The sequence below is a fragment of the Entelurus aequoreus genome, linkage group LG14, assembly GCF_033978785.1.
Source record: "Entelurus aequoreus isolate RoL-2023_Sb linkage group LG14, RoL_Eaeq_v1.1, whole genome shotgun sequence".
In the NCBI taxonomy this organism is placed as follows: Eukaryota; Metazoa; Chordata; class Actinopteri; order Syngnathiformes; family Syngnathidae; genus Entelurus; species Entelurus aequoreus.
The window spans coordinates 1893029-1913094 of NC_084744.1; the positions used below are offsets into that span (position 1 = coordinate 1893029).

Sequence of the window (20066 nt, forward strand, 5' to 3'; positions counted from 1 at the left end):
CTTTTATTTTCTTTCATTCCACTTTGTTGTCTGTGAAGCACTTTGAGTCTGCCCTGTGCATGAAAAACGCCACACAAACAAAGCTGCCCCGCCTTGCCTTGCCTTTCTCCGTCTGGTTATCCAACCTAGTCACAACAAACACACAAGGCCATGCTCTAAGTGACAGGCCCAATCACACTTCTCCTCTTTTTAACACTTTACATATCGGCTCTTATTCTAATTATTAATGTAGGCTGTTATTTGTAATTATTATTCAACACTATTCACAGCAAACGGTTGTAAAGTTATAGTTATTCGCATTATACTCTCAAAATCTATAGCTAACTGAAAGCTGTTGAGATTTGGTTTGCCTCCTTCATTTATTCTGTTATGCCATTATCTTCTTTTAGCTCACACCCAGAAGTATGGTGTACTGCAATGTCTAAATAAAAATAAATTACTCCAAATTAAAATGTCAGACTACACTTTAAAGTTACCCGACTTAAACTTACTTTTATTAAATTAATTTCCAAACTCACCTCCACCACAGCAGACATCTTCCTCAATCCTATCCCAATACTCCCATAAATTAGAAAGGTGTTTCACAATAGTGGTTAAGTAGTTGTTTTGAGTAATAGATCTCAATATGGGGAAATTAATAAGACTAAATTTGCCCTAGTGTGTGACTGTTGTCTGTCTATCTATCTGTGTTGGCCCTGTGATGAGGTGGCGACCTGTCCAGGGTGCAAAGTCAAATTGTGAAACAAAAATTAAAGTTAAATCAAGTGGAAATTGACAGAGTATATGAACTACATTCTTGAGAATAGTAATTGATCATTAATATGTTGGAAGCCGCATATTGAACATATTGAAGAAAAATATCCAAATCCATTGCCATTCGGTATAAAGTAAAACACATGCTGAATAAGAAATGTCTGCATATGTTATGTCATTTATTTATTTTTTTCCATATGTAACATTGTTTTGAAGTTTGGGGGAATGTTTATAGAAAAAATATAGACCCAATACTTAACCTTAAAAGACTCATTTCAATAATACACAAAACATGCTACTATGATCATACCAATCCATTTTTTATAAGTTATAATGTGTTAAATGTTCAGATAATTTAATTTTAAAACAATGGCAATTATGTTTCGAGTAAAGAACAACATCCTTCCTGTTTGTATTCTTAGCTTATTTACATTATGAGGAGAAACCTATCATTTACGGGGGATATTGATTTTTGAAATAGGTCAAGTAAAATAAAAATACAAATACAAATGTATTTCAGTTTTAGGAGGTAAATGATGGACCATCCTCAGTGATGAGCTGAACACATGTAGTTTTTTGTTATGGTTTAAGAGACCCTTGAAAAGTAAGGTTTTTTGAGCATTATGAAATATAGTAACAAATACTTTCATCTTTTAACGTTGATGTTCCAGGTAATTTAATGTTCAGTGAATGTATAGGATAGGCCAATATAACCTTTGGCTTCCGCCTATTCCTTTTTCGGTCATTCTTTTCATTTTCTTTTCTTTCTGTGTGTAAATGTGTATGATTGTTAATATGTCTAATCTGTACGGTTAAACTGCTCACACAAAATGGTTGAAGGTTGATTATAATACCAAAATAAACTTATTTCATCTATTCATTCATTATAGTTTTATTCCATTTTGCATGTAATTATTCTTATTGATTTCTTCCCATTTCACTCAAACAACTAAACAAACAAACAAATAAACAAACTTGCAGCTAACCACAATCAACAGCATACCATTTACGAATACCTTCATTTGTCACTTTCTCATCTTTTCTTCACTTTCGTTTTCCTTTACAAACAACATCCTGTATCCATCTCTTCCTTACACTTCACACAATGTTTCTATTTTCTGTTGTCCTAGAAACCATTCACGTAACGTAAGGTTATAAACATCCTTTTCCCATATTTTCTCAAACCATCCTCTTCACCCTCAATCTTCCTTCACCTGCTCTCTCTTCCTCTCTCTCTCACTCTCTCTCCTTCTCTCACAATACAAACACAATAATCCAAAATAATCAGTCTTATAAAATAATTTTAGCTTTAGATATGATTTAGGGCAGTGGTTTTCAACCTTTTTTCTCAGTAAAATAAAGAAATAAAATACAGCATAATGTCATCAATTTCTGATTTATTAAATTGTATAACAGTGCACCATATTGCTCATTTGTTGTGGTCTTACTTGACTTATTTGGACAACAACAAAAAAATACAAGAATAACTAAAACGTTTAAAAAAATTAAACAAGTGATTAAATTATGATAAAGATTTGTATACATATAATCAATCATCAACCTTCTATGTATATTGTAATAGTGATCCATCTGGACTCGTGAACTTAATTCCAAATATTTATTTTGTTGAAGTGTTATTCTATAAATATATTTATAAGGGATTTTTGAATGGTTGCTATTTTCAGAATATTTAAAAATCTTACGTACCCCATGGCATACCTTCAAGTACCCCCTTTTTGTCCGGGCGGAAACACCATACCCTCCTTTGAGAACTACTGATTTAGACTATAAGAATCCGTTGTCCCACATTAAACTGTACAACTCCTCTCTGGGGTCTAGGATGACAGGGAATGCAAAACAATACTTTTTTATAACATGGTCGCTAATGACTAGTTTCTCTTATTTTACTGTTCTATTTTTATTCTCATTGTGATATTTTTTTCTATTTTGTTTCCATTCATACCTTTATTAGTTACTGTTTACTTTTTACTTCTTCTTCCTGAGGGAACTCTCCTGAAGGAATCAATAACATGCTATCCATCTATCTATCTATTGTTAACCCGAGCACAATTCATGACGTCTCGTCCTTGTAACACTGGACAGATTTCTTATCTTGCAGACATTTATTTCCATTTAGTTTTATTCTCTACATGTAATTCTACATGCACCTTCATTTATCCCTTTGAAATTTGCTTTCTTTTGTTATTTATTTCAATTATTGTTTTGCTGTTAGCTTACGTTCTCATTCTTTGTCTGTCTTCTGATTGGAATTTGTTTAACGTTTCTCTACGTTTTGTTTTGACTATGGTGCTGAGTCTGGCGTCTCTTATCTGTACTTCTTCAAACTCCATGTAGCACAGATGTTTTTAGATGTTTTAGAATATAAATTTAAATTTTACTTCATCGTGATTATTCTTGAAATAATTAAAATGTCAAATATAATTAAATAATCAATTTACCTTTATTAAATTTAATTTTATTGAATTTACTTATTTAACTTTATTTAATGTGTTTGCTATATCATTATTAATTCAAAGCTACAGTGTGTTCCAACCTATGATGTGCGTGCGTGTGTGTGTGTGTGTTTGTGTGTTTGTCTCAACTTCCACACAGGAACTGGATGGATCAGATAAGCAACAAGGCTGTTCAATACAGTATATTACACACATAATTAATGACTAATGAATTTAACAATGCGTCAATGTCCCCGTCCAAATGTAGGTATTGATATTTAAATGTTTATTTATTCATATATAGTATATTTTACTTTTCCTATTACCAAAACCAACCTGTCAGCACTCTCCTCAGACTGAGTACAGCTGTCCACTATATATATATATATATATTTTTTTTAAACCTAGCTCAATGCTAATCTAATCCAATGCTATCCTGTACATATGCTAACCTAGCTCAATGCTATGCTAACAGTGTCACACCTCTTCGGCCCACGTCTCGTGCAGCTGTCACTTACACAGCCTCGTCACAATGACACACTCTTATCTCAAAATGTCTCCCAGCTGAGCCTTCTTTTTCTTTTATATGCGTCATACACGCACACAGACAATTCGCCAGAGAGCGAGAGCCTCAGAGGGGCCTTTTTCCGTACTCAAAATCTCTGTGCCTTCTTACAACTATAATATCGCACAGTCTCAATCACCAGCACAGTTAAAAACAAATTCAAATGACTGGAATTCGCTCGCAGCGCCAAAGGGGGGGGAGTACTGGGCTTCCCTGCTTAGGCTGCTGCCCCCGCGATCCAACCTCCGAGAGCGGAATAAGATAATTAAATGGATAGATCATTCACTCATATGTTTTCTGTACATAAACTTTGTCTACTTTCTCACAAGCACACACATTTTGGACAATTTCCCAGCTTTTGCAGATCAGCGGGGGTGCGAAAAAAGCGTGAGGGAACTCTCACAAAAGCGTGAGGGAGGGAGGTGAGGAGGAGGGGGGTATGCTTGCCTTTCAGAAGAGGGGAATAACACAGATAAAACCTGTGCTACACAAAAGTTATTAAATTACGCATATATCTAAATGTACCAACATAAACTGACTCACTCAATACCCACACATTTCAGTATTCATCATTATACACACACAATAATAAATTACAATACCACCCCAAGGTCCGGACAATTATAAACAACTAATGCACGCCGTCTCATTAACACAAAACCAGGTCCCGTCATTACTCATACAACGGCGATTAACCCATTCAGCGGAGCAACACCTGCGCTTCCTCCCTGACCAACACGGAAAAACCTGGCCTAACGCCCAGTAGGATCACTAGGAATCACCCAACAATCCTACAGACTCGTGTCTGGTCAGTCCATATAGTTTCACCAAGTTTCACCAAAGCTCTACCATATGCAGCCCGATCTCTACCTGTCTATTTGCAGCAAATTTCCAAATTCGTCGTGACAACTATCCGCTCAGTTGATCTCCTTTACCGGAGTCAATGAACGGTCACCTATAAGAGGCTTTTCCCACCGCTGCAGTTTCCACATAGACAGATATGTCGCACCTTCATAGACGTCATCAATTTATATGGGCCAAATGTCACACCAGTTAGCAAATCTTGCCTATAATTTAGCTGTATCCAACTCTGACTAATCTGATGCACTTGCAGAAAGAAGCCTCCTTTTCCGACAACGATAGAGGAGGAAGAGGTTAAGAAATGTATTCGTCTCACATCGTCTATGCTCAAACACTCCAAACCACCAAAATTCTATTAACAATCCCCTTATAGCTAAAAACAAGAAATCACAAGTTTTCAACAAACACACAGACAAATGATCACATATAAAACAACTCAATCCAACCATAATTTACCCCATTCCAGGTTGTTTTTGGAGAACCTGACTAAACCTATCTTTTATCAAAAACAGGTTCAGCAATTAGTCTTATCGATCCGGCTCTCTCCAGGCAGAAAATGTTTACACAATAAGCAAACTGCTTACCTTGTGATGCGCGCGTGCAACACATTGTCTGCCTGACAGAGAGAGCGGGAGCGGCTGTCGACCTGTAGCTTCTGGGCCATCCTGTTCGTGACGCCAATTTGTGAGGTGGATTGTCCGAGGCTTAAACAGGCAACAAAAGTAGTTTAGTACAACAAATTTATTTACCCATTATCAAAAGTGCAGGTTGAATTGAGTTGTCCGTGCAAGCAGACACAATGTACTCCGGAGCAAACAAGACACACACAAGCCAAAATCACTCTCGAGTCCCGGTCTTCTGCCATTTTTTATATGTCTCTTGTGCGTCACTGTTTTTATCTCGTGCGTCATGATTGTTTTTGCAACATCCTTGGACTCCCCAATCATACCCAAACAACCAAAACATTCTGTAGACAGGTTGGCACGACTTAATATTCACTTTTGTCCGGGGACACAGAATAGAAGAGAAATCAAATGAGCATACATTCTTGACAGACATGAAATATAGGTCAAAGGTCAGAAATTCTACTACAAAATCACAACAACAAAAAAATCACAATTTCTTTTAATACAGTGTTGATCTGGAAAGGTTTGCCTCTGCATTTTGATGGTGTGGCACCGAACGGAGATGTTGACATGCGGAGTAAGCACCCTGCATTGTCTTGCTAGTGTGTGTGTGACAATCATTGGTACTTTAACTTTAACAGGTGACTTTTCAAATGATGCTACATATTAGCAGTAATGCTACTTTTTATAGCAACGCTTTTGCTCCACACTTGACAAATTACGGTTGTCTGTTCAACATCTTCCCGCTTGAAGCCAAACCACCGCCAGACGATGGACCCCCTGCTGTTTTTTGGGGGAATTAATTCTTCCTTCATTTGTTACCAGATTCGCACCTTCTCTCTCTCGTATTACCACTAGCATCACAGCTAACGTTAGCCATGCTGCTACCTCTCATGCGAGGACGTATACGTATGTGACATATGTAAGAAGGTGCGCTTGTTTTATGTCTCTGTGAGAAGGAGAGACAAGAAAGAGTGAGAAGAGCATGTAGTGTAATGCCTGCAGCTAAAAGCAACTGCGTGAGAACGTATACTCCAATATCACCATATAGTCATTTTCTATATCGCACAGAGACAAACCCGTGATATATCGCGCATATCGATTAATCGCCCAGCCCTAATACACAGTATATTTTGTTCTTAAAATAATTCAATAAAAAAAATTTTAAATACTAAATATTGGTATAAAATGTGTATGAACAGTATATTTTGTTCTTAAATTAATTCAATAAAATAATGTTTTTTAAAATACTAAATATTGGTATAAAATGTGTATAAACAGTATATTTTGTTCTTAAATTAATTCAATAAAATATTGTTTTTTAAAATACTAAATATTGGTATAAAATGTGTATAAACAGTATATTTTGTTCTTAAATTAATTCAATAAAATAATGTTTTTTAAAATACTAAATATTGGTATAAAATGTGTATAAACAGTATATTTTGTTCTTAAATTAATTCAATAAAATAAGGTTTTTTAAAACACTAAATATTGGTATAAAATGTGTATAAACAGTATATTTTGTTCTTAAATTAATTCAATAAAATATTGTTTTTTAAAATACTAAATATTGGTATAAAATGTGTATAAACAGTATATTTTGTTTTTAAATTAATTCAATAAAATAATGTTTTTTAAAATAATAAATATTGGTGTAAAATGTGTATAAACAGTATATTTTGTTCTTAAATTAATTCAATAAAATAATGTTTTTTAAAATACTAAATATTGGTATAAAATGTGTATAAACAGTATATTTTGTTCTTAAATTAATTCAATAAAATATTGTTTTTTAAAATACTAAATATTGGTATAAAATGTGTATAAACAGTATATTTTGTTTTTAAATTAATTCAATAAAATAATGTTTTTTAAAATACTAAATATTGGTATAAAATGTGTATGAACAGTATATTTTGTTCTGAAATTAATTCAATAAAATAATGTTTTTTAAAATACTAAATATTGGTATAAAATGTGTATAAACAGTATATTTTGTTCTTAAATTAATTCAATAAAATAATATAACTTTAAATACTAAATATTGGTATAAAAGGTGTATATATTGTATCTGCTGATGTAGTTCTGTAGTTGCCAAATATGGGTGTTTATAATCGGTGCATCTGGAGGTGAAATAAGTGTACAAAAAAAAGAAGACATTCTAAAACATTCAAATGTCATTTAGTTGCCGTGGTTGCGTGCTGTCCCTAATGATGTGGCCAGGTGCAGAGGTCGTAAGTAACAACGCTCGTGAAGGAGGCGACGTGACGTTATCTTGAGAGTCCCCCACCCCTCCCAGTCGGGCCTGATGTTGGCGTGGAGGTCAGGCGGCGCTTATTTGGCAGACAATGGGCAGCATTTGGCAGATAGTCCAAGTCATTTATGTGCAGATACCAGGACCTGATGTCCGTGTGGACCAGGAAATGACTTGGTATTGTGTGGCTAATGGAGTCATTGTGTGCAAGGTCACGTGCTCCTCCGGCGTCCTGCTGCTGGAGGCCTTCTACGGGGGTTCTCACCGCCAGCTGACGGACCTGCTGAGCGCCCAGCTGGACTCCTGTTGCGTCTTCACGCTGCCCGCCAAGAAGTGGCACTGGAGGGCCCGGACCTCGGCGCTCTACTTCAGCCAGAGTGTCCCGCCCTGCCCCGCCTACAGGTGAGCCCACAGCGAGACCCCCACCCCGCGCCCCCGGATCTGTGTGACCTGCGTGGCTCCTCCCGCAGGGTCCTGTTCTGCAGTTCGGTTCTGAACCTGTGCGAGCTGGTGGCTCTGAGGCCTGACCTGGCCCGCCTCAAAAAGGTTCTGTACTTCCACGAGAACCAGCTGGCGTATCCGGTCCGCAAAGACCAGGACCGGGACTTCCAGTACGGCTACAACCAGGTTCTGTCATGGTAAGACTTCACTTCCTGTGGTCCCAATGCCAGGGCGTGCTGACGTGTGCCCTCGCTCCGCCTGGCAGCCTGGTGGCGGACGTGGTGGTCTTCAACTCCGCCTACAACATGGACTCCTTCCTGTCCGCCATCCCCTCCTTCCTCAGGAAGATGCCGGACCACCGGCCCAAAGGTTTGGCCCAGCTGATCCGGCCCAAATGCCAGGTGCTTCACTTCCCGCTCCACTTGGCCGACGTCAGCGGGTTAGTCTCAGCAGGCCCCGCCCCCTTTTGCTAGTCAACATGTGGCGTCCTCAATGGTCACTTTGATCTTTAATCAAAGAAGATCAACTTTAATCATCAAAACATCTGCTGAGCACCTTCATCCTCTAATCCTGCACCTCATCCTCATCACACACACACACCAACACACACACACACACACGCACTCGCACACACACTCCATCCTTATCCGTGTGTGTGTGTAAATGGTCAGTCCTGCTGGACAAGGTATTGCAGTAAAGTCCTGGCACCCACACACATACAAACCCGTTTCCATATGAGTTGGGAAATGGTGTTAGATGTAAATATAAACGGAATACAATGATTTGCAAATCATTTTCAAGCCATATTCAGTTGAATATGCTACAAAGACAACATATTTCATGTTCAAACTCATAAACTTTATTTTTTTTTGCAAATAATAATTAACTTGAAAAAAGGCAAATTCATGTTACACAGCCATTGTTTACTGCCACTAAACCTGCAGAAAACAGTTCTTCTCAAGTTAGTTCTGCTCCTTGTTTTCCATACGTCATTAGAAATGTCAATAATTATCCATATCGACCGATATAACAATAATATTTAAATAATTACTGCATAGCAAAAAAATCCTTTCCATAGTTAAATAAGAATAACAGGGCAAATTCATGTTACACAGCCGTTATTTCCTGCCACTAAACCTGCAGAAAACAGTTCTTCTCAAGTTAGTTCTGCTCCTTGTTTTCCATACGTCATTAGAAATGTCAATAATTATCTATATCGACCGATACAACAATAATATTTAAACAATTACTGCATAAAAACAATTCCTTTCCATAGTTAAATAAAAAATAACAGGGCAAATTCATGTTACACAGCCGTTATTTCCTGCCACTAAACCTGCAGAAAACAGTTCTTCTCAGGTTAGTTCTGCTCCTTATTTTCCATACGTCATAAAAAATGTCTATAATGATCTATATCGACCGATATAACAATAATATTTAAATAATTACTGCATAGCAAAAATTCATTTCCATAGTTAAATAAAAATAACATGGCAAATTCATGTTACACAGATGTTATTTCCTGCCACTAAACCTGCAGAAAACAGTTCTTCTCAAGTTAGTTCTGCTCCTTATCTTCCATACGTCATTAGAAATGTCAATAATTATCTATATCGACCGATATAACAATAATATTTAAACAATTACTGCATAAAAAAAATTCCTTTCCATATTAGATGAAAATAACAAGGCAAATTCATGTTACACAGCCGTTATTTCCTGCCACTAAACCTGCAGAAAACAGTTCTTCTCAGGTTAGTTCTGCTCCTTATTTTCCATACGTCATTAAAAATGTCAATAATTATCTATATATACCGATATAACAATATTTAAATAATTACTGCTTAACAAAAATTCCTTTCCATAGTTAAATAACAATAACATGGCAAATTCATGTTACACAGCCGTTATTTCCTGCCACTAAACCTGCAGAAAACAGTTCTTCTCAGGTTAGTTCTGCTCCTTATTTTCCATACGTCATAAAAAATGTCTATAATGATCTATATCGACCGATATAACAATAATATTTAAATAATTACTGCATAGCAAAAATGTATTTCCATAGTTAAATAAGAATAACAGGGCAAATTCATGTTACACAGCCGTTATTTCCTGCCACTAAACCTGCAGAAAACAGTTCTTCTCAAGTTAGTTCTGCTCCTTATTTTCCATACGTCATTAGAAATGTCAATAATTATCTATATCGACCGATATAACAATAATATTTAAACAATTACTGCATAAAAACAATTCCTTTCCATAGTTAAATAAGAATAACAGGGCAAATTCATGTTACACAGCCGTTATTTTCTGCCACTAAACCTGCAGAAAACAGTTCCTCTCAAGTTAGTTCTGCTCCTTATTTTCCATACGTCATAAAAAATGTCTATAATGATCTATATCGACCGATATAACAATAATATTTAAATAATTACTGCATACCAAAAAATCTTTTCCATAGTTAAATAAAAATAACAGGGCAAATTCATGTTACACAGCCGTTATTTCCTGCCACTAAACCTGCAGAAAACAGTTCTTCTCAAGTTAGTTCTGCTCCTTATTTTCCGTACGTCATTAAAAATGTCAATAATTATCTATATCGACTGATATAACAATAATATTTAAATAATTACTGCTTAACAAAAATTCCTTTCCATTGTTAAATAAAAATAACATGGCAAATTCATGTTACACAGCCGTTATTTCCTGCCACTAAACCTGCAGAAAACGGTTCTTCTCAGGTTAGTTCTGCTCCTTATTTTCCATACGTCATTAGAAATGTCTATAATGATCTATATCGACCGATATAACAATAATATTTAAATAATTACTGCATACCAAAAATGTATTTCCATAGTTAAATAAAAATAACAGGGCAAATTCATGTTACACAGCCGTTATTTCCTGCCACTAAACCTGCAGAAAACAGTTCTTCTCAGGTTAGTTCTGCTCCTTATTTTCCATACGTCATTAGAAATGTCTATAATGATCTATATATACCGATATAACAATAATATTTAAACAATTACTGCATAAAAACAATTCCCTTCCATAGTTAAATAAAGATAACAGGGCAAATCCATACGTCATTAGAAATGTCAATAATTATCTATATCGACCGATATAACAATAATATTTAAATAATTACTGCATAAAAACAATTCCCTTCCATAGTTAAATAATAATAACAGGGCAAATTCATGTTACACAGCCGTTATTTCCTGGCACTAAACCTGCAGAAAACAGTTCTTCTCAAGTTAGTTCTGCTCCTTATTTTCCGTACGTCATTAAAAATGTCTATAATGATCTATATCGACCGATATAACAATAATATTTAAATAATTACTGCTTAACAAAAATTCCTTTCCATTGTTAAATAAAAATAACAGGGCAAATTCATGTTACACAGCCGTTATTTCCTGCCACTAAACCTGCAGAAAACGGTTCTTCTCAGGTTAGTTCTGCTCCTTATTTTCCATACGTCATTAGAAATGTCTATAATGATCTATATCGACCGATATAACAATAATATTTAAACAATTACTGCATAAAAACAATTCCCTTCCATAGTTAAATAAAGATAACAGGGCAAATCCATACGTCATTAGAAATGTCAATAATTATCTATATCGACCGATATAACAATAATATTTAAATAATTACTGCATAAAAACAATTCCCTTCCATAGTTAAATAATAATAACAGGGCAAATTCATGTTACACAGCCGTTATTTCCTGGCACTAAACCTGCAGAAAACAGTTCTTCTCAAGTTAGTTCTGCTCCTTATTTTCCGTACGTCATTAAAAATGTCTATAATGATCTATATCGACCGATATAACAATAATATTTAAATAATTACTGCTTAACAAAAATTCCTTTCCATAGTTAAATAAAAATAACATGGCAAATTCATGTTACACAGATGTTATTTCCTGCCACTAAACCTGCAGAAAACAGTTCTTCTCAAGTTAGTTCTGCTCCTTATTTTCCATACGTCATTAGAAATGTCAATAATTATCTATATCGACCGATACAACAATAATATTTAAATAATTACTGCATAAAAACAATTTCTTTCCATAGTTAAATAAAAATAACAGGGCAAATTCATGTTACACAGCCGTTATTTCCTGCCACTAAACCTGCAGAAAACAGTTCTTCTCAGGTTAGTTCTGCTCCTTATTTTCCATACGTCATTAAAAATGTCAATAATTATCTATATATACCATACAACAATAATATTTCAATAATTACTGCATAACAAAAAATCCTTTCCATAGTTAAATAAAAATAACATGGCAAATTCATGTTACACAGCCGTTATTTCCTGCCACTAAAAGGTTGAAGGTCAAAGCTGCTTTCTTCCCCTCCCAGGCTGCTGCCCAGACACAAAGTCCTACGTGGATCCCCCCTGCTGCCTCACGCCCATGACACGGTCGCAGCACACACCTCAGAGAGGTACACAAGCATGAAAGGAATCTGTCCTCCATCTTGACTTTCTATCTGACCTCGACAGGGCTGCGCCACCTCCTCAGCAGTCTGGTCCGGAGAGCCTAGAAGGTTCTCCTGTTGGGCCGCTGCACATCGTCTGGCCTCACAGGTGGTGAGTTAACATTGATTATGATCATTACTGTAATATTAGGACAATATCATGGCTAGAATCATTATTGTTATTATTATTATAGATCATCACCATAATGAAAACAATTATTACATCTTTAAACATTTGTGTCAATAAATGATTTAATGGCAAAATATATTTTTCATATTCATTTTTCAAATATTTAATTAATTATTCCACTATTTAATCTTTTTTATGATTTAATCAAATATTTGTTTTAGTTAATTATTTCATTATTTCATTATTTTACAATGTAATTGTCAGTCAAAATGTTACAATTGTGACGAATTCAGGACCGGATGAGGTAGAGGGCAGACGTGTGAGAGGAGGGCTCCGACCAAACTTTTCATTTACTCTTTAAAAGTCTAACTACTTCACGGTATTCTTTCCTGGCTGACGCACCCTTTTTTGTGCGAGATAGTGTGGCTATTGCGACGTGATGAGCAGCTCGAAGACAAAATCGGCAACAGCAATAACTCGAGCAGCGAGCGTCTCGGCTAAACTAGCTAACATGGCGGCCGCAGCAGCAGCTTCAGGGTCGGAAGACAAGAGAGCCGAATTCGAGGGTCAATCTGACCCAGTCACCAAGAACGACATCGAGGCTCTCCTCAATAAACAGCGCGATAGCTTCAAGGCTGATATGGCTTTTTTGATTCAACAGTCGACTGAGTCCCTGAAGCAGTCAGTCGATTTATTAGGACAACAGGTGACGTCATTTAACTGCCGGCTGACTAGAACCGAAGTTACAGTGGGTGAAAACTTTGAAAAACTCACCGAGATGGAAGCCGCTGTGAAGTCTCTGCAGTCCCAAACTACGGTGCTCCTGGAACGAGTGGACGACCTCGAAAACCGGTCTCGCCGCTCTAATTTGAGGATTATCAACATCCCAGAGGGAAGCGAGAAGGAGCAAGATCCGACCAAATTTGCGTCTGACTTGCTAATGGCGATAGCGGGTCCTGATGTCTTCAGCATCCCACCGGAGATAGAGAGAGCTCACCGCTCCCTCGGTCCCAGACCATTGGATGCTGGCGCCGGAAAACCGCGGACTTTCATTGTTAAATTCCTCCGTTTCCAGGAGAAAGAAAAAGTCCTCAGATGGGCCAGACAACATAAATTGGATTACCGCGGCACCGAGCTGAGAGTTTACCCGGACATCAGCCCTACTTTGGCCAAGAAACGAGCTGCTTTCAACCCCGTCAAAAATGCGCTCTACCTGAAAGGAATTAAATTTCGCTTGCTGCACCCCGCCCGTCTCCAGGTATCCTTCAGAAATGAAAACTTGTACTTTGAGTCTCCACAAAAAGCCCAGGACTTTTACGACGAGCGCATCGCTCCCACAGGTTAGTGGAAGATGACTTTGTATGGAAGACGTTTCAGGCCAAAATTACGTTGAAGAGGACATTAACGGGTGCGTCAGAAAAACAATGGACATTGTTTATTTAGGCTTGCAGGCAACTAATCATCCTGTTGTGCAACTTATTTGAGGTATGGTTATATTTGTTGGTCAATTTCTGCAATGCAACTTCTTTTTTGTCTTATTTATTTATTTATTAAATTATTTTTTTTTTTTTGCTTATTCCTATTTAAGTGTCATCTACTGTACATTATAGACACATTAGCAGATACAGGAGCCCTATCTGCTCGGTGATATTAGTTCACAGATTAATGTCATACGGAAGTAATAGAGTTTATGGAGTCCCGCTGCTAGTTCTAGTTCTTAGGACAAGCTTAGGGTGGTTTAGGAGTGTATATTTGTTCTTTGTTGCTATGGGTTTTTTTGGGGGGGTTTTGTGTGTTAGGTCCTACAAATTTGTCTTTTCTTTTAGTCCTATCTGTATGTTAATACCACTTCCTTCTACAAGGCATTGTGTCATCTCACCATATTTTTTATAAATGTGATTATGGCTAATACAAACAAAAAAGGGTTATCTTGCTTGAGATTTGTTTCTTGGAACATTAAAGGGATCAATGGCCCAGTTAAAAGAGGTAGAGTATTTTCCCATTTAAAACACCTTAAAACTGAAATTGCTTTCCTACAAGAGACTCATCTGACCACTAAGGATCACCATAGATTAAAGGCCTCATGGGTTGGACAATCTTTTCACTCACATTTTAGCAGTAAAGCAAGGGGCACAGCTATTTTAATACACAAAAGAATCCAGTTTAGCCCAACAAATGTCATAACTGACCATCAAGGTCGTTTTGTAATAGTCTCGGGTTCTCTTAATAATATGTCTGTTGTCCTTGCCAACCTTTATGCACCCAATTGGGATGATGAAGCATTTATTAGGAAAGTGTTTTCACTTTTGCCAGACCTCAGTTCTCATCGTTTAATATTGGGGGGGGACCTGAACTGTGCAATAGACCCGTTGCTAGACAAATCTAGTCCAAGGCAGGGCCCCCCATTAAAAATGGCCAAAACAATTTCAAATCTCATGGGTCAAATAGGAGGTGTGGACCCGTGGCGCTTTCTTTACCCAGATAAAAAACAATTTTCTTTTTATTCTCAGGTCCATAAAACTTTTTCAAGGATTGACTACTTTTTCATAGATGATAATCTCCTTCCGGCTGTCGATAATGTAGAATATTCAACAATAGTGATATCTGACCATGCTCCATTGTCACTTGATCTTTCGTTTACACTCTTTAAAAAAACGCAGACTCCATGGAGGTTTAATTGCACACTACTCAATGATGACGGATTCTGCAAAACAATTTCCAAAGTGATAGATGATTTTCTTGTCACCAACAACTCTACTCCCATATCCCCGTCTTTACTTTGGGAGACATTAAAGGTGGTAGTCCGGGGAGAGATTATTTCTTATTCAGCAAGACAAAACAAATTGAGAAGACAAAAACAGGAGCAGCTCATGGAAAGTATAACAGAATTGGACAGACAACTATCAGTATCTCCATACCCTGATCTGGTTAAAGATAGACAAAATCTGCAAATGAACTATAATTTATTGTCAACACAAGAAACTGAAAAATTACTCTTACGATCGCGTGGCTTCCTGTACGAGCACGGTGAGAAGGCAGGGCGCCATCTATCACGCCAAATTAAAAGCCAGTCAGCATCTCGGCAAATTCGACAAATCAGAACCCTCACAGATGAACTTACAGTCATTCCTTCAGTCATTAATGACACCTTCAAATCATTCTACTCTGAACTATATACTTCACAATGCGCTGCTGATAAAACAATCATGTTGCGTTTCCTGGATAACTTGAAATTTCCATCCATAACTACTACTCAAGAGAGCGCTTTGGATCAACCTTTAGTAATCCGGGAGATTGTAAATTCAATTAAACTAATGCAGAGCGGCAAGGCCCCTGGCCCAGATGGCTATCCTATAGAGTTTTATAAAAAATTCTCAGATAAACTGACTCCTCTCCTTTTAAATATGTACAATGACTCTCTGGACCGGGGTACCTTGCCTCAAACTCTCACAGAAGCGTCAATAACTTTATTACTAAAACCGGGCAAAGTTGATTCTGACTGTAGTTCTTACCGTCCCATCTCTCTCTTAAACGCTGATTATAAGATTTTAGCTAAAGCACTGGCCCTTCGCCTTGAATCAATTTTACCAAACATCATATCACCTGACCAAACTGGATTTATGAAAAACCGGCACTCTTTTTCCAACATTCGTAGCCTTCTTAACATTATTTTTTCTCCAGCATCCGAGGAGACGCCAGAAGTGGTGGTCTCTTTGGATGCAGAGAAAGCTTTCGACAGGGTGGAGTGGGGATATTTATTGGAGGTCTTAAAGAGGTTTAACATTGGGTCTAAATATATATCTTGGATAGCACTTCTATACTCTTCTCCTAGGGCTGCCGTAAGCACAAATGGGATGTTATCCCAATTTTTCACACTTGGCAGAGGTACACGGCAGGGGTGCCCTCTAAGCCCATTGTTATTTGTTACTGCAATCGAACCCTTGTCCATTGCTCTTAAATCGGCCGGTATCAGTAAAGGAATCCATAGATGCGGTCTAGAACACACACATTCTCTATACGCGGATGATTTACTATTGTTTATATCTGATCCAATCTCTACCATTCCAAAGATTATTGATTTGCTAAACAATTTTGGATCATTCTCTGGCTATAAATTGAATTTCGCTAAGAGTGAATGCTTCCCTGTGAATAATTTGGCCCTTGAGATCCCTGATGGATATTTCCCATTTAAGATGTCTAGGAACAGCTTCAAGTACTTAGGTGTACATATTTGTCGCAATCTACCAGCTCTCTACAAGGACAATTTTCCACCTCTAATCGACAAACTTAAATTAGATTTGGATAGGTGGAAAGATTTACACATAACTATTGCTGGCAGGGTAAACTGCGTCAAAATGAATGTGCTTCCTCGATTTTTGTATCTGTTTCAATGTTTGCCTATCTTTTTACCCAATTCCTTTTTTTGCATAATAAACAAACTAATTTCATCCTTTATATGGAAAGGCAAGACTCCCAGGATTAGAAGAGAGTTCCTGCAAAGGCATAGGTCCGTAGGTGGTTTATCACTCCCTAATCTAAAATACTACTATTGGGCAGCTAACATACACAAAGTGACTCTCTGGATCCAAGAACCTGAATTAATCTGGTGTAAATCTGAAGCTAGTTCCTGTTCTACCTCTCTCTTGGATCTACTTACATCAAAATTACCTTATCGACCATCCCAATTTACTTGTAGTCCAATCGTCATTTCTACCCTTAGAATCTGGTCTCAATTTAGAAATACTTTCGGCCTGCAGGGCTTATCCAACCACAGCCCCATTCATAATAACCACCTCTTCCTCCCTCCTAGCACAGATGTAGCGTTTTCTCTATGGAAGCAGTCAAACCTTAGCAGGCTAAAGGACTTATATATTGGTGATGTCTTCGCTAGTTTCAGTGAACTGTGTATAAAATTTGACCTACCAAAATCTCACCTATTTCGATACTTTCAGGTTCGTAATTTCGTTAAATTAAATAGTCTCTTTTTCCCTAATACTCCACCTAATTCGCTAATTGACTCAATTTTAGATATTCCCACAAATCAGAAAGGCCTAATCTCCAAAATCTACATCTTAATATCCCAGTTTAGTAAAACGTCTCTTGATAAAATCAGAGGGAATTGGGAAAAAGAGCTTGGCAGATCTTTAGATGATGGAGATTGGGATTCTGCCTTAACCCGAATTAACAACAGTACATCCTGTTCAAGGCTTAATTTAATACAATTTAAGGTTGTCCACCGTATTTATTTTACTAATTCCAAACTCTCCAAAATATACCCCAATATTTCGGATACTTGTAACAGATGTCACATGTCACCTGCAAACATGACGCACATGTTTTGGTCTTGTCCCCATTTGCTGGACTATTGGACAACTATTTTCAAACACCTTGCTAAGGCATTGGATTTAAACCTGACACCATGTGCAGAAATGGCTATTTTTGGGACGGTATCAGATCCCCAAATAAGGAGAAAATTTAAGGATAGTATCGCCTTTGCATCCTTATTAGCACGTAGGAGAATTTTGCTGGAGTGGAAGTCACCATTTTGCCCCAAAGCCTCCTTATGGCTTAAAGACCTTATGATTTATTTAGATCTGGAGAAAATAAAGTTTAATCTTAGGGGGGCACCTGGGAAGTTTTATTCTGTTTGGGGTGGTGTGGTTGACTACATAGCTAAATTAAAGACGCTATAGGACACATGAAAAGTTCACCTTTCACAAACCAGCTTCCTTTTTTTTATTTTTTTTTTACATTTATTCTGGGTGTATATTTATTATCTGCCTATGTTGAGAAGAAAGTGATGTACTAATTATTTTCCATTTGTGACTGTACCTTTAACTTATGTAGGACCTGGGGGGTGGGGGGGGGGGGGTTGTGTGTGTATGGGGTGTGTGTTGGGTTGCTGTTCGTGGGTGGGGGAAAAAAAAGGAAAATGTGATTACTGTTCTATTGTATAGTGTAATACCTGTCAAATTCAATAAAAACATTTATTAAAAAAAAAAATGTTACAATTGTACGTAAAGACGTCTAAAGGCTAATATTTATGTAAAAGTGTCATCAGTGTGTAAAAAGGTGTCAAAATGTTACAAGCTAACGCTAGCTGTGTGTGTAAACACGTATAAAGGCTAATGTTTGTGTAAAAGTGTCTTCAGTGTGTAAAAAGGTGTCAAAATGTTACAAGCTAACACTAGCTGTGTGTGTAAACACGTTTAAAGGCTAATGTTTGTGTAAAAGTGTCTTCAGTGTGTAAAAAGGTGTCAAAATGTTACAAGCTAACGCTAGCTGTGTATGTGAACACATTTAAAGGCTAATGTTTGTGTAAAAGTGTCTTCAGAGTGTAAAAAGGTGTCAAAATGTTACAAGCTAACACTAGCTGTGTGTGTAAACACGTTTAAAGGCTAATATTTATGTAAAAGTGTCAACCGTGTCAAAATGTTACAAGCTAACACTAGCTGTGTATGTAAACATGTTTAAAGGCTAATATTTATGTAAAAGTGTCTTCAGAGTGTAAAAAGGTGTCAAAATGTTACAAGCTAACACTAGCTGTGTATGTAAACATGTTTAAAGGCTAATATTTGTGTAAAAGTGTCTTCAGAGTATAAAAAGATGTCAACAGTGTCAACATGCTACAAGCTAATGCTAGCTGTGTATGTAAACAGGTTTAAAGGCTAATATTTATGTAAAAGTGTCAACAGTGTTAAAATGTTACAAGCTAACGCTAGCTGTGTGTGTAAACACGTTTAAAGGCTAATATTTATGTAAAAGTGTCTTCAGAGTGTAAAAAGTAGAGATGTCTGCAGGCCGATATTATCGGACGATATATGCTTTAAAATGTAATATCGGGAATTATCGGTATCATTTTTTTTTTATTATCGGTATCGTTTTATTTTTTATTTATTAAATCCACATAAAAAACACAAGATACACTTACAATTAGTGCACCAAGCCAAAAAACCTCCCTCCCCCATTTACACTCATTCACACAAAAGTGTTGTTTCTTTCTGTTATTAATATTCTGGTAGGTTCCTACATTATATATCAATATATATCAATACAGTCTGCAAGGGATACAGTCCGTAAGCACACATGATTGTGCGTGCTGCTGCTCCACTAATAGTACTAACCTTTAACACTTCATTTTACTCATTTTCATTCATTACTAGTTTCTATGTAACTGTTTTTATATTGTTTTACTTTCTTTTTTATTCAAGAAAATGTTTTTAATTTATTTATCTTATTTTATTTGATTAATTTTTAAAAAAAAGTACCTTATCTTCACCATACCTGGTTGTCCAAATTAGGCATAATAATGTGTTAATTCCACGACTGTATATATAGCAGTATCGGTTGATATCGGTTGATATCGGTAATTAAGAGTTGGACGATATCAGAATATGGGATATGGGCAAAGAGCCAGTATGGGACATCCCTAGTCAAAAGGTGTCCAGATGTGATAAGAGCAGTGCAGGAAAGTGAGCACTGTGTGC

The 20066-nt window shown here is 36.7% G+C and overlaps 1 protein-coding gene across 5 annotated transcripts in view; it reads left to right on the forward strand.

Annotated features, from left to right (window-relative positions):
- The window catches only part of LOC133664250 (glycosyltransferase-like domain-containing protein 1), a 65703-nt gene that overhangs the window by 6550 nt on the left and 39087 nt on the right, over positions 1 to 20066 (forward strand). For all 5 annotated transcript variants that reach the window (XR_009828560.1, XR_009828559.1, XM_062068749.1 and 2 more), the window contains exons 2-6: positions 7727 to 7917; positions 7986 to 8153; positions 8222 to 8395; positions 12333 to 12416; positions 12475 to 12561. Coding sequence is in view for 3 of the 5 variants with exons in the window: in XM_062068749.1 (XP_061924733.1) it covers positions 7727 to 7917; positions 7986 to 8153; positions 8222 to 8395; positions 12333 to 12416; positions 12475 to 12561 (704 nt within the window). In the remaining 2 variants the exon portion in view is untranslated. The remainder of the gene's footprint in view (positions 1 to 7726; positions 7918 to 7985; positions 8154 to 8221; positions 8396 to 12332; positions 12417 to 12474; positions 12562 to 20066) is intronic.